At 40.9% G+C, this 22,174-nt stretch overlaps 1 protein-coding gene across 2 annotated transcripts in view; it reads right to left on the bottom strand.

Annotated features, from left to right (window-relative positions):
- Positions 1-21,473, bottom strand: part of CCDC126 (coiled-coil domain containing 126) — a 48,789-nt gene extending 27,316 nt beyond the window's left edge. The window contains exons 1-3 of one of the 2 annotated variants that reach the window (XM_055420589.2): positions 21,242-21,473; positions 6,684-6,812; positions 1,244-1,623 (exon numbers count right to left, since the gene is read on the bottom strand). In XM_055420589.2, coding sequence (XP_055276564.1) covers positions 1,244-1,481 — 238 coding nt within the window. In that variant the 5' untranslated portion in view covers positions 1,482-1,623; positions 6,684-6,812; positions 21,242-21,473. The remainder of the gene's footprint in view (positions 1-1,243; positions 1,624-6,683; positions 6,813-21,241) is intronic. The other variant, XM_055420588.2, reaches the window with a different exon arrangement.
- Between the last annotated feature and the right edge of the window lie 701 nt (positions 21,474-22,174).

The following is a 22,174-nucleotide window of genomic DNA, read 5'->3' as shown; positions in this document are numbered from 1 at the left end:
GAAAAGTAGGCAAAGAAATAAGAATTCATCCTTATAAATTTTATTTCCAGGGGAAAATACAGTTGTACAGAAAAGGAAAAGTAACCATAATGCAGTATACGGCTCAGTAATATTAATAAATGCCACCAACACAGTCATAAAATACAAACATTGAATACTGTTCCAACCAAAATTATGATGGGCCAGGAAGCACATGTGTGTGTCTGAAAGTAGCCTAGGGTGGGTGGGATGCAATTTGGAGTAAGAAAGAAAGCTGAACTCTCACCTTGTAGTGAGATGTAAACAGATAATTCCTGTACGTGAAAAAGTCAAGAAGCAGCTCATAGAACATGCTATTTAGAGGCATGGATATAATCACCAAATATACCATATTAAATAATTTTAAATGGCTGACTCTAAGGAATGGGAAATTTGAGGAAACTGGAGGTGGTAAAAACTGCCCTTTCACAATCATAACATGTTTGCTTGTTTAAATATATACATGTATAATTTTAATTCAAAAAATATTGAAATAGTCCACACATTCATACACACACACCGTGATCTAGCTCTTCTCTTTAAGTCTTAAAGGCAAGAGAGAACACAACACGTAAGGAACTTAAAACACAGCAGCAAGTGGGATGTGAAAAGGAGAATGGCAACAAGCAACACTGGAGACACTGGCAAATGCTGCTTCTTAGGAATTCACAGATGTTATGCAACTGATGATCTATAGTAATGTGAAACTCCTGGAGTAGGAAATGGCAACCCACCCCAATGTTCTTGCCCGGAGAATCCCATGGACACAGGAGCCTGGTGGGCTACAGTCCATGGGGTTTACACAGAGTTGGACACAACTGAAGTGACAAAGCAGCAGCAGTAAAGTGACAATCAGGAAAAATGCAAATATGAACTAGGGATGACAACAGTACTGATTGTGCAGGAAAAAGTCATTATATTAGAGATACATACAGAAATATCTAGCAGTAAAATGCCACAATTTTTATAATTTAAATATTTTCCAAAAATTGGACAAAGCAAATATTGCAAGATGTTAGAATGGTTAAAACCTAAGTGACGGATTATTTGGTATTTATCAGGTTTTTATTTTTCAGTACATTTGAAATTTTTCATAATAAAAAGCCAAGACAAAATTACTTTGTGAACATCTGCGCATGAAATAGTGCGTTGGATCTCCATGATTATCATTAAATGGGGACAGGATGAAGAGGAGAAAACCAGGAATATTCTATTGTTATCTTACCATATCCTGCCATAGAAGCGCCATTCTCGACATCCATTGTGTTCTTATTTTCCTCTGCTAGGGCTTTAACATATTTTTTGCTTAAATCTAGTATCTGCTCACGTAACTTGACACTGCTTTGATGTCTCGGTCGTTGAAAAATATAGTGCAGTAACATCAATCCCCAAAGGAGTCCAAATACAAGCAAGAGTAAACTCAATTTCTGGGACATAGATTTTCTTGAGATTGTAAAAACCATTTCTGAGGAACCAAACAGACTCAACTGAAAAATGGTACCTAGAGGCAAGTCACCAAGCAATCAAGATGTGAAAGAAAAAAATCTCCTCCTCTAATGTACATTCTTCATCTTCAGCAAGGTTGCCTCCAACTCATAATTAACTCTGTAAAATTGAGAAGAAAAAAGGCAATTAGTCTTAACTATATCAGTAATAGAACAGACAATGACAGATTAAAGAAGAAATTCTACAAATAGTTTTCATTTGGAATTGCATTGTCTTCTTTTTGATAATTTTCTCTATCACTAAATAAGCTTCCAGGTCTTTTATCAGCTCTGTTTACACAGCTCTTCAAAAATTTAAACCAGAAATAAATGTCAGTACTTTAGAACTATCTGAAAGAAATACTGCCATGGTCATGAAACTCTTTGAATAAATTCTCATCGTCTGTAACCAAAATGATGAATATAAAAGATTTACAGAGATATCAATCTCTTCAAATACAAGTCACCAACCTAAGTGTGTGAAAGCAATTCTTCCTTCTTAAAAAAAAAAAAAGTTGATTCCAAAATGAAAGTCAAAAATAGGAAAGGTGAAACAGACTGGAAGATCAAAATGGCTGACTGAAAAACAAAACAAAACCCACAGTAAGTATGCCAATATGTCACTAGAAAACACTACTAATGACAACGGATAATCTTAAAAAATAACCAACCTAAGATGAAAAATAAGTCATAATTTCTAAGTTTATACTTTTAAGTTTACGCCAGACATGACAAGCACTAACTTTTTTTTTACATTTCCAAATTTACAATTCTAAACAGGTATGTATTTTTATAATTTGAGGAAAAAACTGAAAAGTTATACTTCAGTTTTTAAAAGAGATAAAGTAATAACAATCAAGGAATCATAAACATCTTAACAGTAATAATGTGCCCAAATCACCAAAGGGTCCAGTGAAGAAAGCTCTTCAATTATGTCTAATGGGATAAAATTCTTCAGGGAGAAATATACCTAGAGTTCAAAACACGCATTGCACAGCTTAATGAAAATAATCACTAAGAACTCTTTAACTTCCTAAAGTAGTGTGGGAAAATGAAACACACTAATTCCAACCTACTTAACTGAAGTCATAAAATCTAGTTTGAGGATAGTAAGACTAGAAATGAATATAGTATCAGTGAAGGTAAAGCATTCAATCACTCTCAACACATATTTATGAGCCAGCATATATGCTAAGCAGCAGGAAAATCCTGTTTTGCCCTAGGAATTTGATTTCTAGCATTTTTTTTTTTGCTAAGTCACTTCAGTTGTGTCCGACTCTGTGTGACCCCATAGATGGCAGCCCACCAGGCTCCCCTGTCCCTGGGATTCTCCAGGCAAGAACACTGGAGTGGGTTGCCATTTCCTTCTCCAATGTGCGAAAGTGAAAAGTGAAAGTGAAGTCGCTCAGTCATGTCTGACTCCTGGCGACCCCATGGACTGCAGTCTACCAGGCTCCTCTGTCCATGGGATTTTTCCAGGCAAGAGTACTGGAGTGGCTTGCCATGATTTCTAGCATAAGTGCTTTCAAACCTTTTTGAAAATAAATTAAGAAAGTATTTACTCAATGATCTTATGCAAAATATCAAAATACAAAACACATATAATCAAAGTTTTTCTAGCAAATGCATGTGTGTTGAGGTATGCTTAAGGGGGAGCTCTACTGTCCTGCCAATTTTGGTTCAGAAAATTCCCATTCTTACTTTACTCCACCCTGCCACCCGGTCCCTGATACACGTCCAATAAATTCTGGAGCACCAAGGTTTGAAGGGCACCCATCTACTCTAACTGAAGTATATTCATCTTTCCAAACCTCACTACAACCATGACTATACCACCAACTAGGTATGTTAATTACTATGTAAAGCAATTAAAAATTAAGGAATTAACTCATTTTCTAATTTTCTTCTACTTCTGCTTTTTTCTTCAGTTATCATGCACACAACAAACTCCTTCAGAGTTCACTGAAACAATATCATTAATATCAATATTGGATTACTAAACTTTAACAAAGTAAGGTAAACATCACCTAATATTTTTTTCTATGAAGAGTTTTACATTTAAGTTCAGAAAAAATAGAAATTCTGGGTTCTCAAGCAAAATTTAAAAACGTTCTTTCACATGTATAAACCTTCCTTCACACGTCTTTACAGGTGCTTACGTCTTTTCAAGTTTGACCTGAGTGCTAGATTATCCAACCCAGTACCCAGTGGAAAAATCAACTGGGAATCTGTAATGAAGCAGTCAAAGCAGGGTTCTAAAGGTGGCATGCCCACAAAGCCAGAAAAGTGACATCACCAGAGAATTGAGAACACAGACCTGAAGGTATTTTGGCAGATGAAGGCTAAAATGAGAGCCTAGAAAGCTCTAGGCTACTATACCTGTCCAAGGCCACAAAGGAAGAGACTCAAAACCAGAAGAAGGTACTTCAGTCAAATAACAGCAACAATCATTACTACACTTACTGACTTCACTTACTTCATACCAGATTCTACTCTAATCTCCTTACATAAATTAGCTTATTTAATCTTCATAATATCCCATACTAATAACATTCTAACTTAAACAGTTGAAAAAACTGAAGCAAAGAGACGTTAAATAAGTTGCCCAGTTCAAGAGGGTGGGGACATATGTACACTTATGGCTGATCCATGTTGATGTATGGCAGGAAATCAACACAATATTATAAAGCAATTATCCTTCAATTAAACATAAAAAAATTTTTAAAAGAGAGATATATATCCTACATTAAAAAAAAAAAGTTACCCAAGATCAAACAACTAGATAGTGGGAGAGAGAGGATTCAAAGCTCAGGCTCTTAACCACCGCCCTCTTTTACAGCAATGGCATTAAACAAGCAGCAGCAGCAACAACTGTGGTGAAAGTACTGAATCCTTATCACCAGTCCAGACTGAAATAAACACTTCACAATTTCATTTAATATTTACACAACCTCAAAAGAAATGTTGTTCCCACTCCAAAGATGACTAAAGGAAGGCTTTGCGAGATTAGCCTGCCTAAGATTTTTTAATACCCAGGAGCACTCACTTCACTTGCCTGAACTTTGACGAGGATCACCAAGTCCACAAATTCAGAATCTATATCTCTATTCAGAGTCTCTTCTTTCCCTTAAAAGGGTCCTTAAACCCAGTCATATTAGAACTCCTAGGTTTTATGGAACTCCACAAAAGTGACAAAACTTCACAAAAGTGACAAATCCTCAAACTGTAAATGGCATTAGGCAGAGAACAGGAGGTTCATGGGTAAGGAAGCCGGAATGACTAGTGAAGGAGAACAGTTAAACCCAGGGAGCCTAACCCATAAGAGGTAAAATCCCTCCAAGGAGGTACAAGCTTAAGGATGAGAGGCTGGGGAGTTCTCTGGTGGCCTGGTGGTTAGGATTCTTGGTTTTTCATTGCCATGGCCCAGGTTCAATCCCTGGTCAGGGAACTGAGATCCCACAAGATGTGCAGTGTAGCCAAAAAAATTAATTTCAAAAAAAATGGAATGACAGACTGCTCACCATCATGAACACAAACTCTGCTTAAAGGCAGTACCAACATCAGACACAGAGAGAAAGCCCTGGGAGGAGACAAGGCAGAGGTACGGCTGAGGAGGGTATGTCCCCAGAGTAATAAATCCCAGGGAACAAGGAAGCCGAGTTCTCAGTTTGAGGGACCCAAAGAAGCTGCAAACGTTAAATAAAGAGCCCCTCTTTGGGCTCTATACTGTGTATGACCCAACTGTACCACAGATTCAGAAAAGAGGCTTTCATGAAAGGTCTCCATAGCCTTGATTCTACATGGACTGTGTCTACCCACCACTGCCTAAAACAAAATTAAAGCAGACCGTCTCAGAGGGAAGTCAGGGAAATTCCACAGGGACTCTGCAGTACGACATTTATACACTGTGTAACCTGCTTGTGTTTCTTACATGGTTTTCTATAGAGATAAGGTTTACTACGAAAAGGGTTTGTCTCTGGGAATAGCAAAGAGGTCAGAAGTTGGGAGCAGTTAATCCCTCAAGACATGAAGGAACTACAAAAGGACACCAAGGAATAAATGAGTGTGGAAGACACCCTAGAGCCTTCTCTAAGCTGAAATGATGGCCCAGAGCCAGCTTCTGCCTGACAAAGAGCTGAACAACTCAACAGCCCATAAGCATTCTCCACAGTGACCCAAGAAGACCCGGAAACTGTTATCTGAGGGTTCATTTCCACAAGCTACTCCAAGCAAGCCCAGCAGAGGTGACTAAAATACCAAAAAGGATACACTTCTGCTTTTGGTCTCTTCTGAGGGAATGCTTCACATTAAAACCACCTGGAAATTTTTCTTTTTTTTTTTAATCCCAATGCTGGGGAGCCTGGAGGAAAACCAGAATCCTAGCCACCAGACCAGCAATGGCTAGAGGCCAGAAGCTATTTCTCCCTGGAACTTTGCTCCCAGTAAAAAATACATTTATCACAGAGGCAGAAACTATAAATGCAGGTACTAGAGACACAGCACAACAAGTGGGAGAGCACGCAGAGAAGCAGTTTGTTTAGTTAAGATAGAAGCAAGGCAGAGATGCACACCCGGAGATAAAAGGGTACAGGCACCCCCTAGTAAGGAAGAGCCCCATAAGGAGGCGGTTAAGTCATTTATACACCTCTGTTCTTCCTGATCTTTGTCTTCCTTCAGGCCAATCATTTGGTTTTTTTCTCCACACCTGACCTACCCTGGGATCCTCCCCTTGGTGCCCACACACCCCCCAGCCAATATGGATCTCAAAGTGAAGGCTTCTGGGAGGAGCAGTACTCTTTATGGCCTGGCGTTATCCCCTGACTTTTGACCCACCCACAAGGAGCCTTTCTGTGAATGTGTAGCATCTCCCTTGTCCCAAAAGCGGGGGGAGTAGAGATTCCTTAATCCTTTACTCAAACAGTAAAGGATTTTTTGCCCCTCTTTGTCCTTGCCATGACGATTACCTTAAGGTGTTTACAAGAGACAAACACTGGCTATTTACCTTCTTTCTGCTATTACTTCCATTTCGGAGAGCAAACAGGAAGCTGACTGTAAGTTCCTCAACTGCAGCCCATCTAACTCTTATCTCAGGAAATGCTAACAGTTCTAAGTATCAGGCCTGAAACCCACTTTTTCGTGCCCCATGAAATGCAAAGAGGAGGACAGCTATAAATGTCTAACCTGGAGCCCTTCTATCTCCTGACTCATTTCTGTGCAATGTTCAAAGTTGCGAATGGCAGAGAACTTGAACACTGAACTCCCCAATTTTTCTTTGTCCTTCAAGCACCGGTTCAGCTTCTGAAAGGCCACCTAGATCAGGATAGAGACAATAATTAGAAACATAAAAGGCCTACACTGTCACTGGGGACTTATGGCTACAACCCACGTAGTATTCATCCTCCACCAAAACAGTCTAAAATATAAAAACTTTTCAATCTTAACTTCTAGGCCCACTATATTAATTTCCTACTAATTACCTTAAAAAGTAAAACTTCAAATATGTCCCAAGTAACAACTGGAGTTTTTAAAGGCAAAAATAAAATAATTATTGAAACCAAGCAGGACCCAGTGGGGAACCTCCTGGATACAAGTCCTTTCTGTGTCCCCTGTTTCTTTTTAGGAAACAGACTTCATTCAGCCTCTGAGACCTTTCCTTAGTTCCAAAAGATAGATTCAAACAATTGCTAATCAGCAAAGTAAGGGAATGCAGAAACAAAAGAGAAAGAGTCAAGAAACAACAGTGTAGTGATAGGGACACTTCCCCAGTGGTCCACGTGTTTAAGACGCCTTGCTTCTGCAGGCGGCATGGGTTCAATCCCCGGTCAGGGAACTAAGATCCCACATGCCACATGGTGCGGCCAAAAAAAAAAAAACCAGTAGTGCAGTGATGAGGCATGGTCCTGGTTCCTCCCCAAAGAATATACATAACACACCTCTGAGTTCTTCTGCAGGAAAAATCCCCACACAGGTAGGAGATGGTAACTTCAGGATGAGCACAAGATGACCCTGTTACTTCACCACCAACCAGTCAGAAGAAAGTCACACACCATACAGCCCTCACCCCAAATTTTGTCTATAAAAAATTCCTCCAGAAAATGGACTTTTTGAGCATCATCTGTCCCAGACAACTGATACCATTCAGGGCCCCACAGGCCTCTGTGTCCTCCATTTCTTTGATTATAAGAAACAACCTTCATTCAGCCTCCATGACCTTCCCTGAGTTCCAATGGGGCAGATACAAGCAGGGAAGGGAGAGCACGTAAGACCAGGGAGAAACAGTCAGGAGCAGCTTTGGGACAAGGTCCTGTTTCCCCATCTAAGGATACACACAACAATGTCTTTAAGCTAAGGTATGCCTCCCACAAACAAGCAGACCCCAGATAAGTTGGACCTAAAGTTTGATGATGATGACTCCTACCTACCTCACCACCAACCCTTCAGAAGAATATCCGCGGATTGACCATGCCCTCCTTAAACATTTACTATCAAACGTTATTATCTTCCCCGAGTGAGGAGATGTTGTTTCGAGAGCAGGAGCCCACTGTCTCCCCGCTTTTGCCTGGCAAAATACTAAAGCTATCCTTTTCTACTTCACCAAAAACTCTGTCTCTGAGATTTGATTTCGTACCAGTGTACAAAGAAGCTGAGCTATCAGCATCACAACTTGTATGGCACCTTACAATACACACAGTACTTTCCTTCCCAACAACCCAGGGTCAGCACATTAGCTTGGCTTTACTGCATGTGGGCGGGTCAAAGTTTTGGTTCAGTAACATATTAGCTTCGTCATCATTATTTTGACCTAAGAGAGACAGACTTCTGAATATTTTTAGAATACCAAGGGGAAAGTTCTCACCTAACTGCAGAAATTACAAAAGGAATTACACACCATATGGCCCAAAAGTAGAAAAATTAAAGAGAGGAGACACACTTAAAATGAAGTATCTGTAAAGTACTAGACCTGAAGAAGGGCAACAGAGTATGCTCCAAGTACCATCATCTCCAACTAAATTACTGCAGCTACTTCTCAAGTGATTTCCTAGATTCCTCTCCAACCCCACTTCAAGCCATTGTCCTCAGAGCAAAACAAGCCATGATCTGAATAGTCACAATTTTAATTTCTTCCTCCAAAGGATATATGCAAATTGTCAATAAGCACATGAAAAGGTACTCAAACTACTAATCTTTAGGGAAAAGCAAATTCAAACCACAATGAAATACCACTTGACACCATCAGGGTGACTATGAAGGGCATCAGAACATGTCACCCCAAAATATCCACTTTGGTATAAGGATTATTTTGAGCCGAAGATAACTGAGAAACAGCAAATGCAGTAAGGCCTCCCTGATCTCCCCCTTTCTACCTGAAAGCAAAACATGAATTACTTATGAAAAAGGTGAGAACACTCTTTATCACAGGAGACAGGGCACTGATGCTGAGACAAATCTGAACAAACACACCTTACTAAAACAAATCTTATCTTTCATTAGTTTTCTCCATTTATTTACCTTCCCACAATTTACTGACTCCAGAAGCTCAAACTCCTTTTCCTTTGTCTTATCACACTTCCATAATTTATGGCTCTTTGTATAAATGGTATATAGGCTCTCAGCACTAACGGCTTCTTTTATTTTTTTATGATGTGAACCATTTGTATATAAAACAACCTTTCTCTCCTGTTAATTGATCTTTTGTCAGTTTAGTTTGCAGGGTCCTGGGGACTGAACCAAAGAAGGTAGATGAAAATGTTTTTTCCTTCTACAGCAATTATTAAAAAACAAAAACAAAACAGTTGGTACAGTTGCAGAGAAACTGAAACCCAATACAAAATGGTGCAGGTGCCGTGGAAAGAATTATTGGCAGTTCCTAAAAAAATTAACAATTTGACCCAGCTATTCCACTTCTGGGTGTAATTACAAAAGAACTGAAAGTGTAATGGAACACAAGTTCATGTGACTGATGCATAGTAAAGCCAATCCAAAATGTGGGAGTTTGAAGCAGAGAAAGGTTTATTACAGGGCCAACCAAGGAGAACAGGTGGCTCATGTTCAAAAACCTTGAAGTCCTTGATGATTTTCAGAGAGAAATTTTCATCGGCAAAATCTGGAATGAGGGCTGTATGGTATGTGACTCTCTTCTGATTGGTTGGTGATGAGATTAACAGGGCGGTATTCCAGGAATCTTGTGCTCAGCTGAAGTTAACCATCCTTATCTGTGTGGGAATCTTAGTTCCTTCAGAAAAACTCAAAGATACTATATATATATATATATATTCCTTGAGGAGGAACCAGAATACTACTTTAATTGCTGCAATATAGTTTCCTGATGTTTCTCCTTTGTTTCTGCATACCCTTACTTGCCTGATTAGCAACTATTTGAATCTGCCCTTTGAAATTTAGGGAGGTCTAGCAGGCTGAAGCCTTCATCCTGCAAGAAAGAAATGGGGGCTTGGAAGGACTTCTGTACCCAGGTGGTCCCCGCTGTGTCCTGCTTGGTTTCAAAAGCAGGGACTCAAAGAGGAACTTGTACAGCCATGTTCACTGCAGCACTGTGAGGTGGAAACAACAGGTGAACAGCTGAATGTTTTGTTTAATGTGGTATATACATACAATGAAATATTATTCAGTGATAAAGAAGAATAAAATTCTGATACATGCTACAATATGGATAAATCTTAAAGGCATTATGCTAAGTTAAAGAAGCTAACACAAAGAGACAAATATTATATGATGCCACTTGTATAAGTACCTAAAAGAGTTAGTCAGAGATAGAATGTAGAATGGTAGTTACCAGAGGCTAGTGGGAGGAGAGAATGGAGAGTTATGGTTTAGAGTACAGAGTTTTATAAATACTCTGGGATGAAGAAAAACTTCTGGAGATGTAAGGTAGTGATGGTAAGCAAGGAGACAGACTGACTCCTGGGCTAACACAGAGCTAACATATGATCCTGCAATCCCACTCTGGGGCATGCTGCTGCTGCTGCTGCTAAGTCGCTTCAGTCGTCTCCGACTGTGTGCGACTACAGAGACGGCAGCCCACCAGGCTCCTCCGTCCATTGGAGTTTCCAGGCAAGAGTACTGGAAGTGGGTTGCCATATATTACTCAGCCACAAAAAAAGAATGAAATAATGTCATTTGCAGCGACATGGATCGACCCAGAGATTGTCATACTGAGTGAAGTCAGACAAAGAAAGACAAATATCATGTGATATCACTTATATGTGTAATCTTAAAAAATGGTACAAATGAACTTATTTACTACACAAGAAAGAGTCACAGATGTAGGAAACAAACTTACAGTTACCAAAAAAAACCTCTTCAATGGTTTCCCACTGTACTTGGAATAAAATTAAAACTATTTACTGAAACCAAGTAGGACCCAGTGGAGCCCTCCTAGGTGTAAATGCCTTTCTGTGCCCCCTACTTCTTGTTTGTAAAGAGAAGGCTCCTGCAGGTTCAAACAGATACTAATCTTGAAGGAAGAGAATGCAGAAACAAAGGAGAAGCCGTCAAGATACAACAATTCCTGGAGTTCAGGGTTTCTGAGCAGGAGCTGCCCATTCTCCTCTTGTGGTTGTTGCAATCAACTTTCCTTGCTCCAAACTGCCATTTTGGCCTCCTTGGCCTCACTGTGCATGAGGCACACAAACTTACGTTTGGCAACATGGCCACAGTCGAGAAGGTTCTGCATAGCTGACCACCATTATCTCTGTCTGTTCTAATCTCATACCACATTCCCCTTGCTCACTGTACTATAGTCAAGCTAGACAAAACACACCAAATTCTTTCTGAACACAGGGTCAATACAACTGCTATTCCCTTGCTTGAAATGCTCTCCCCATGGCTTATTCCTTTTCCTCCTTTAGTATTCCTCCTTTACTCAAATGTCACCTCTTCAAAAAGGAGCACTCCCACTCCTACCCCACCTCCAGCCTCAAGGTACTCTCTATCCATCTCCATGTGAAATTACATACAGTATGATCCTTCCTCAGTATCTTCAGCGGTTGGTTCCAGTGCCCCCAGTGGAAACCAAATCCACAGATGCTCAAGTCCTTCATATAAAGTGGTGTATTACTTGCATATTACCTAAGCACATCCCCCTGTATACTTTAAATCATTTCTAGATTACTAATAATATCTAATACAAATGTAAATGCTACATGTTAGGCACGTCCGATTCTTTGTGACCCCATGGACTGCAGCCTGCCAGGCTCCTGTCCATGGAATTCTCCAGGCAAGAATACTGGAGTGGGTTGTCATGCCCTCCTCCAGAGGATCTTCCCAACCCAGGGATCAAAACCGGGCTCTTTGCATTGTAGGCAGATTCTTTACGGTCTGAGCCACCAGGAAGTAAATGTGATATAAACAGTAGCAAATTCAAGATTTACTTTTTGGAACTTTCTGGAATTTTTTTTCAGTATTTTTCAGTGTCCACAGTTGAATCCACAGATGCAGGATACACAGATACAAAGGGCTGACTATATTCTATCTTTAAAATGTTCAGTTCAGTCACTCAGTCGTGTCCAACTCTTTGCGACCCCATGCATCGCAGCACACCAGGCCTCCCTGTCCAACACCAACTCCCAGAGTTCACTCAAACTCATGTCCACTGAGTCGGTGATACCAGCCAGCCATCTCATTCTCTGTCATCCCCTTCTCCTCCTGCCCCCAATCCCTCCAAGCATCAGAGTCTTTTCCAATGAGTCAACTCTTCGCATGAGGTGGCCAAAATACTGCAGTTTCAGCTTTAGCATCAGTCCTTCCAATGAACACCCAGGACTGATTTCCTTTAGGATGGACTGGTTGGATCTCCTTGCAGTCCAAGGGACTCTCAACAGTCTTCTCCAACACCACAGTTCAAAAGCATCAATTCTTCGGTGATCAGCTTTCTTCACAGTCCAACTCTCACATCCATACACAACCACTGGAAAAACCATAACCTTGACTAGATCGACCTTTGTTGGCAAAGTAATGTCTCTGCTTTTTAATATGCTATCTAGGTTGGTCATAACTTTCCTTCCAAGGAGTAAGCGTCTTTTAATTTCATGGCTGCAATCAGCATCCGTAGTGATTTTGGAGACCAAAAAAATAAAGTCTGACACTGTTTCCACTGTTTCCCCATCTATTTCCCATGAAGTGACAGGACCAGATGCCATGATCTTCGTTTTCTGAATGTTGAGCTTTAAGCCAGCTTTTTCACTCTCCTCTTTCACTTTCATCAAGGGGCTTTTGAGTTCCTCTTCACTTTCTGCCATAAGGGTGGTCTCATCTGCATATTTGAGGTTATTGATATTTCTCCTGGCAATCTTGATTCCAGCTTGTGCTTCTTCCAGCCCAGCGTTTCTCATGATGGACTCTGCATGTAAGTTAAATAAGCAGGGTGACAATATTCAGCCTTGACATCCTCCTTTTCCTATGGAACCAGTCTGTTGTTCCATGTCCAGTTCTAACTGTTGCTTCCTGACCTGCATACAGGTTTCTCAAGAGGCAGGTCAGGTGGTCTGGTGTTCCCATCTCTTGAAGAATTTTCCACAGTTTGTTGTGATCCATGCAGTCAAAGGCTTTGGCATAGTCAATAAAGGGAAAATAGATGTTTTTCTGGAACTCTCTTGCTTTTTCAATGATTCAGTGGAAGTTGGCAATTTGATCTCTGGTTCCTCTGCCTTTCCTAAAACCAGCTTGAACATCTGGAAGTTCACAGTTCATGTATTGCTGAAGCCTGGCTTGGAGAATTTTGAGCATGACTGTATTAGCATGTGAGATGAGTGCAACTGTGCGGTAGTTTGAGCATTCTTTGGCATTGCCTTTCTTTGGGATTGGAATGAAGACTGAGCTTTTTCAGTCCTGTGGCCACTGCTGAGTTTTCCAAATTTGCTGGCATATTGAGTGCAGCACTTTCACAGCATCATCTTTCAGGATTTGAAATAGCTCAACTGGAATTCCATTACCTCCACTAGGTTTGTTCGTAGTGATGCTTTCTAAGGCCCACTTGACTTCACATTCTAGGATGTCTGGCTCTAGGTGAGTGATCACACCATTGTGATTATCTGGGTCATGAAGCTCTTTTTTGTACAGTTCTCCTGTGTATTCTTGCCACCTCTTCTCAATATCTTGTGTTCCCTTGGTATCTCTAATATTCTTGAAGAGATCTCTTGTCTTTCCTATTCTGTTGTCTTCCTCTATTTCTTTGCATTGATCGCTGAGGAAGGCTTTCTTATCTCTCCTTGCTATTCTTTGGAACTCTGCATTCAAATGCTTATATCTTTCCTTTTCTCCTTTGCTTTTTGCTTTTCTTCTTTTCACAGCTTTTTGTAAGGCCTCCTCAGACAGCCATTTTGCTTTTTTGCATTTCTTTTCCATGGGGATGGTCTTGATCCCTGTCTCCTGTACAATGTCACGAACTTCTGTCCATAGTTCATCAGGCACTCTGTCTATCAGATCTAGTCCCTTAAATCTATTTCTCACTTCCACTGTATAACCATAAGGGATTTTATTTAGGTCATACCTGAATGGTCTAGTGGTTTTCCCTACTTTCTTCAATTTAAGTCTGAATTTGACAATAAGGAGTTCATGATCTGAGCCACAGTCAGCTCCCGGTCTTGTTTTTGCTGACTGTATAGAGCTTCTCAATCTTTGGCTGCAAAGAATATAATCAATCTGATTTCGGTGTTGACCATCTGGTGATGTCCATGTGTCCATTTTATCTTCCTAAACCCTAAAGTCTCACTTACACCATGGAGACAACTGTACCTACCTAACATTGGTGAGGATAAATGACACCTTATACTACTAACATCAATAAATATTAACATTTATTAGTAGTATCAGGTACTTACACAACAATATCAGTTAGCAATTTGAGTAACTTGAGTTAATACAGGGGATGTTTTAAGAGACGACTTCCCAGGTGGCGCTAGTGGTAAAGAAACTGCCTGCCAATGCAGGGCACATAAGAGATGCGGGTTCGATCTCTGGGTCAAGATAATCTGCTAGAGGAGGAAATGGCAACCCACTCCAGTGTTCTTGCCTGGAAAATCCCATGAACAGAGGAGTCTGGCGGGCTACAGTCCATGGGGTCGCAAAAGAGTTGGACACAACTGAGCGAGCAAACGATTAAGATGACTTAATAGCATGTCATTGATGAGAACAATTCCTCTTCCATATGGCCTAAAATGAGACTAGAGTATTTGTTTAAATGCTACCTATATGAGAAGGGTCTTAAAACCTCATAACCTTATTCTAGTCCACTTTCACCTCCTTCTCTCATATCTCACAGCACATTATATCAACTGAGCCTTGTCTCTTTAAGTCCCACGTCTCTTAAAGGCAGGAGTAACATGCCTTACACTGCAGTCATAACTTCCACAGAGCCTGGAGAACAATCAGCAGAAATGCTATTTACTTTAAGCACACCCTCAGCTTAACCCCACCAACTCCCCTGAGCATCATTGTGACCTCCCTGCAATGTTTCTGAGGGGCAAAGGTGCAGAAGAGAAGAGAACTGCAAGATAAAATTACAGTCAGTTGAGTTCCACATCCATAGATTCAACCAACTACAGACAGAAAATATTTAATGAAAAGGAAAAAAAAAAAGAAAATATTTAATGAAAAGAAATTCCAGAAAGTTCCAAAAAGCAAAGCTTGAATTTGCCATGCACTGGCAACAATTTACACAGCATGTGCATTGTATTGGGTATTATAAACAATTGAGAGATGGTTTAAAGTATACAGGACAATGTGTGTAGGTTATTTGCAAATAACACGCCATCTGATTAATATACAAGGGACTTAAGTATCCCAAAGATTTTGGCATCCATGATCACAGGGCAGTAAAGGTAGAGATGGACCTGGAACCAATGCCCTGCAGATACCAAGGAACGACTCTATTTTCAATTACCTGAGCAGAAATATGATTTAATCTTCTCACATTTCAGATGTAGTAACTAAAGCTCAGAGATGTTAAGTGTCTTGTGTACAATGGAGGCAATCAGTTAGCAGCAGAAACTGTATTGGCCCTGAACACAGGTCCTGACTCACTATTTAGGTTGTTCTCTATACCACCCTACCTCCCCTAACTCCAGGAGAAAAGACTATTTGTAAGTATACTGAATGAACTATAATATTAAGTGAACCTTGTTCTTTTTTGTATGTATGTAACAAGAAAACAGTAATGGCAGTTTAGGTCAATGATACTAAAAATTCTGAAGATATATAGTTTGGACTATTCTTTAAACTATCAGGTTGGCATATTAAAGTTTCAAATATGCTGATTCACAGAAATCAAAGTATTACAAAGTTGCTATAGGAAGAACTTAAGAAATCCTAGATCTTTATTTTTCTAACATAAGCAAAAGAACTAGAAAAAATATACAAGGTCTTCTGGATGTAGGTATCCTCACCATGATCAGCAAATACAATGATAAGAACATATTCCCAGAAAAAATAAAGGGGGTAGGGGGAGGGATGACGCAGAAAGAACTGTATTCAAACACAACCTTTACTACATACAGTTTCATTTAAGCCTGAAAGACCTTGGTTTATTCATTCATTTGCTCACTTATTCATTCACAATATTTATTAAAGCACCTACTACGTGCCAGGAACAGGAGATGTGAATGGAAACAAGCCAGGATTCCTGCTCTTCTAAAGATTATGTTTTAGCAGCAGTCAGATGGTAACAAGCAAACACAGAAACAAGGTAATTTCAGCTTGTAATAAATTGCTACGAAGAAAATAAACAGAGAGATTGAGAAAAAATGAGAATTTGGAGGAGCCAAATGAGCTATGAGGTCAAGGGGCCCTCTAAGGAGGTCTGACCTGAGAAAGAAATGGAAGTATGAAGTCTGGCTCCAATTTCCTTCTAACCAAAACCTTGAGAATTCTAACCAGAATCTTGGGAGGACGCAGTAAATTCCTTATTTCTGTTCTCCTCAGTACAAACATATGAGAATGAAAGGGATCCCAATCCCCACATGGAATGGCCTGGTTTGGAGAAATTGTCCAAAATGAACAAAAGGAAACCCACAAGTAAAAGAAAGCTCTGTATTCCCTTTTCTTATGAGAATGGCAGTTTTGCTGTTTGGTAACATACAAGCAGTAATGATCTGACATGGTGGTCTTCACACAGGAAAACATTCTTTTTGACCTTTTCTAATATGAAAAGGGCAGTGGTAAGAAGGAGGAGAAATAATGTCTATCTGGCAATGTGATGGCATGTTAATTTGTAATTGCTGTTAAGCATTTTAAATACAATTTTTCAAACTCCAAAATATCGCTCGTTACAAAACACTAAAGTAGAAAAACAAAGAACATGCGGAAATTTTTTTTTAATTTATATATTTACTGTATTACAGACCTTAATGTATTCACTCCAATTCACAAGACTTACACATAAACAAAGATTTTTCAAAGCTCTTGCCAAACAACAAACATGCAAGTAACTACATATCAAAGCTATTTTTCAGTGGCTTCTCCCTAGCCAAAGACCTAAAGACAAATATATTACTCCAACATTATTACTGCTGCTGCTGCTGCTCCTAAGTCACTTCAGTCGTGTCCGACTATTAGTGACCCCACGGACTGTAGCCCACCAGGCTTCTCCATCCATGGGATTTTCCAGGCAACAGTACTGGAGTGGTGTGCCATTGCCTTCTCTGGGAAAAGTAAAGACAGAGGATCAGTGAATATTTAAACTACAAGATCCTCATTTTAAAGACAAGGAGGGACTTCCCTGGTGGTCCAGTGGCTAACACTCTGTGCTCCCAATGCAGGAAACCTGGATTCAATGGTTTCCTGGTCAGGGAACTAGATCCCACAAGCTGCAATTAAGAGACTACATGCTGCAACTAAAGATCCCATGTGCCACAACTAAGAGATGGTGCACTCAAATAAAGAAAAGAATACCTTTTAATAGATAAATAAAAATAAGGAAAGGGAAGCATCAGAAGGATTAATGACTACCCAATGTCAAACAAATGGGGAAATTAAGCATCTAAACTCTCAGACCAGGAACAAGAATCTACTTTTCAACTAGCCCTTTTTAGACAACAAGATGAAACACAGAACACTTACCTGGTGGTCCAGTGGCTAAGAATCTGCCAATCAATGCAGGGGACATGAGTTCGATCCCTAGTCCAGAAAGATCCCACATGCCTTGGCAATTAATACCATGCGCCACAACTACTGAAGCCCAGCACCCCCTAGAGCCTGCTGTCCATAAGAGAAGCCAGCGCACCACAGCTAGAGAGTAGCCCCTCCAACAAATAGAGAAAGCCCGCACGCAACAACCAAGATCTAACATAGCCAAAAATACATAAAATGAAATAGAAATTATCAGAGTAGACTGCACAGAATATAGATTTTATTTTGTAAAACTTTTTTTCAGCTTTATATACTTATATATTTTTTTCATACACACGCACACAGTTATATAGCCATGGAGTCTGTAGGTTAAAAGGCCCCTTTCTTTAGGCTGCAGTCAAAAATGTTAAAAACACTGCATTTCACACTGCCGATCTTAAAATACTTCCTTGTATTTTTATGCAAACGTTGCAATAACAAGACTCAAAACTTCAATGGATGGCCAATCCTACCTTGGAACTCTCTCCTTCAAGTCCCATTTTTGCATTCATTCAGGGCTCTACTTTTGTGCCGTTATGAATATATAACTGAAGTAACTATTGACAGCAACAGCAGCAACTAGCAAGCACAGAAGCTCTCATTCAGCCAAAGGTGCTACAAGAATCACTGCCTGTTGGGCTCCTATGGGATTTACAGCTGGAAAAGCAGATCTTTATTACAAAAAGACACAGTATGTTCTCACTAGAGCTCAGAGGTTCAGATAGTTCTCTCCAAAAAAAGAAATAAGTACGCCACAGACTTGCCTTTGAATGTAATTTCAGGAGAAAGGTTCATTCCTAAAATATTTTCTAGTTTCTCTACATAATATTGCCTGAGGCTAACAACTAGGGAAAAAATTTAACGTAGGACACAGCCACCCACTACTAATTAGGTCTAAGACTTAAAATGTGAACTGCCTTGGAAGAAGCTACACTATAATTCCAGCTAAGACACAGAAATATCACATCTCAAGATCTAAGATCAATTTTAGATGGAATATTGGGGAGAGGCAAAAGACGACAGCACTGGAGAGGACAAAAGACAACGGATAAAATAAGCGACGGTGACAAGGAGAATGTTAGAGCAAAAGGGAAACTACTCAAGCACTACGCACAGTAAAAGTGTAATCCAAAATACATCACGCCCTACTGGGTATTTCAGGCACAAAGCCTGACCTGCCCACTGCCTCAGCCAATCATGGTTTGCGCCACATGACCCCACCTCCCCTTCCACAGCTGACCAGACCAGGCCTGGGCACCTTTGCCTGAGACTTCACACACACACAAAAACAAGCTGTGGGGAGTAAAAATAATAAATAAATAAATAATAATATCACAAAAAGAAACAAAGAGGTTGAATTAGGGGGACTAAAACCCAAGTTATACTATTATTTAGTTGCTAAATCCTGTCCCCACTCTTTTGGGCCTCCATGGACCGTAGCTTGCCAGGTACTCTGTCCATGGGATCCCAAGTTATATAAAAGCAGGGATAACAGATAAAGAGACTGTGACTAAAGAAAAGAGATACAGAGAAAGGAGGAAGAAAACTAACCATGTCAAAAATGCAGAGAAAACATGTGCAGCTCCTGAAAGAGGGATGAAAAGAGATTCTTGTTTATAGCAGCTTTCTGTTCTTTCATATGTACCCGTTCCCCAAGGTGGGGGAAAAAATACCCTAACACACAAATAAATTATTAAAAGGGTTTAACATCATTTTTCTCCCACATTAAAAAAGAACTTATCACTGAAAAGTCTGAGTTAGAAGAGTCCCTGGAATCAGACCAATTCTTTATTTGAAAGATGAGGAAGTTGAGAACCACAAAGGAAACTAAGGTCATACAGAGGGACAGACCCAGGACAAGAATCAAGGTCTCCTATTTCCACAGTCATTATTCTGTCCTATACACAGCACTAAATGACATCACCAACAGAGAAACATTTTTTCCTAAAAACAAGTATTTCTGCCACACATTTCTAAATGAATCAGAAATCTTTAAGTGCACTATGCCATCTCCCACAGTTTAAATACGTTCCTCAGGTATGTACTCTCTGGTTCTCTGATATCCTAATGAAACACATTCAGTAGATTTCTCCTTAAGTAATTTTTTTTCATGCATGTGTCACTCAAGACATTACACAAAATTCACCTTGCTCCACTGGCTTTTCCCCCACCATAACCATACATTCAAAAACAGCTTAACGAAGAGACCTTATTTCAGATTGCACAGTATTTGAACTAAAAATAGTACAGAACACACATTTTAAATGAAAACAACTTCAACAAAGGACCATAAAGATTTCCATGAGGAAAAACTTAACACCTATGTCAGTAAAATTCATGAGAAAACAGTGCAAGAACAATCATAACTAAAGAAGGACTAATGTGAAATGCTTCAAATCATTTCTTATAAAATGTATTGCCATCACTGGCTTTATCCTGAGAACGAACACTACAACTTGAAAACAAAAAGCCCAAAAGTGAAAATTACTAAACAGTAGAAAAGTACAGAGAAAGGGGAGGAAAAAAAAAAGCTGGCATAAGGTAAAGATGATGAAGCCCCAGGTTAAGGACTGCAGAACACCTAGATGCTTATTCTGCCAAAACACTTAAGCTCCTCCAAGAATCCCCTACAGAACACATCTGGGGATGGGGGTGGGGTAAATCCTCATATCTAAAGCGGACCCACAAAAAGCAGAGTCATCAATTTTCCAAGAATGTTCTCAGCCTTCTTAAAACGGCGGAAATTGAAAACACAGCACATTTTAAAGAATCCTTTACTTAGGTTTAAGGTGAACAAGATATATAAAGTGAAGAATATACAACCCAGAGTGCCAATGATTAAGCAAGGAAAAACACAAAACTCACCAATCTAGGGGCCACTTCAGTATAGCTAATGTAAGTATCACACTCAAAGAATTTTTCCAAGTGAAGAATTTGTGGTGTTGTAAGCATATTATTTCTTATTCTAGTAACTTAGAGATGTGTACTGTTACGGCCATTTGATTGGTGAGAAAATGCAGGCTTAGAGCCTTAATTAACCAAGGTCAGTAAAGCCAGGCAGTGAGTAGATCGGGATTGGAAGCCAGGCTGTTTTAATAGGGTTTGCGAGATTATAAGCCACAGTCGACATAGCCGTTTAAACTCATCCTTACCAGTCACCCAGCAGCTGAGTTTTGGAGAGGGAATTTAAAAAGGGCATCTGACTTTCTCTCTCAAAGTAAAACAGAACTGAGCTGTCAGAAACGGAAAAAGAAGTGAGTGCGGCTGCCGCGCGGGCGCTCCAACCCCGCAGCTCAGGTCCGTCGCTCCCCCGCGCCAGCGGCCCCGGGACCCAGCCCGCCCCGCTCGGGTCACGCAGCCCGAGCCACGCTCGGTTCTCTGCCCGGGGCCCAGGGGCCGCGGTTGCCAGACCTGGAGCGGCAGGGACAAAGACCCTCCTCGGCCGTGGCCCGGGGCTGCGGGTCAGCGCTGGAGCGGGGTCTCGGCGGCCGCCCCGATGGGGCGGGGCGCGGGGCGCGGCGGGGAGAGGCGGCCCCGGCCCGAGGGGCTCCGGCAGAGACGCGAGCCGGAGGGACAGAGACGCCGCCAGCCGTGCTGCCCTCTCGCCCCCTCCTCATTACCTTGCCTTGTGGGCTTCTCGTCTCTGTCGCCGACGCCAACTGGCTTCCGAGCTGGGGCGGCGCAAAGAAAGCCGATTAGCGGGCGTCAGCGGCGTCCCGCGCCCGCGAAGCAGCCTCCTGGTCGGGATGAAGAAAGGCCTGAGCTGGGAATCAGCAACAAGCTTGGTTCCCGGCTTGTGGGGATTTTACTCCTCTTGTCCCTCACACTCCGCTTCCGCTCCGCCTCCTTGCCTGGCCCTTCCCCCGCTTGGAGACCTGCGGCCCGCAGCGCGACGCATTGTGGGGGATGTAGTCCAGGAATGCGGAAGAGGCGGCACGTGCTTCTAACCGGCTCGCACCTACTCCCGGTCAGGAGACGCCGTTGCGTGGCAACCAGAGGGGGCTGCCAGCTCCTTCCTGAGAATTGGAAGGCGAGCTTCAGGGAGGCTTACTCTCTGGCTTAATTCGCTGCAAGCGCTGAAAGGAGAGCGTGGGCGTCTCACTCACATCCTCCAGCTGGGAACCAACAATTACCCGCCGTTGGCTTGAGGCAGAGGGTTTAGCAGTGATTAAAAGCGTACTACTGGCAAGAATGCCCGTTATTGCCCCTGAACGTCCTTAGCTAATGGAGTAAGGGGAAAAAAAAGACTAAGAACAGAAAGAAACAAAATCGTTATTTTTCATAGATATGTATGTGGCAAATCCAAAAGAATCTGCTGATATATTGTTACAATGAATGAGTTTAACAAGATTAATAGAAAAATAGTATCTTTCAAAAATAATACTTTTTTCTACAGTATAGGGGAAAAGGCTAAGGAGATCAAACCAGTCAATCCTAAAGGAAATCAGTCCTGAATATTGATTGGAAGGACTGATGTTGAAGCTGAAACTGCAATACTTTGGCCACCTGATGCGAAGAACTGACTCATTTGAAAAGACCCTGACGCTAGGAAA

This window comes from Moschus berezovskii, chromosome 3 (assembly GCF_049115385.1).
Source record: "Moschus berezovskii isolate FMDL1 chromosome 3, NW_MosBer_1.0, whole genome shotgun sequence".
NCBI lineage: Eukaryota > Metazoa > Chordata > Mammalia > Artiodactyla > Moschidae > Moschus > Moschus berezovskii.
The sequence above is the reverse complement of the archived record's forward strand: the minus strand, read 5'-3'. Positions and strand labels throughout refer to the sequence as shown.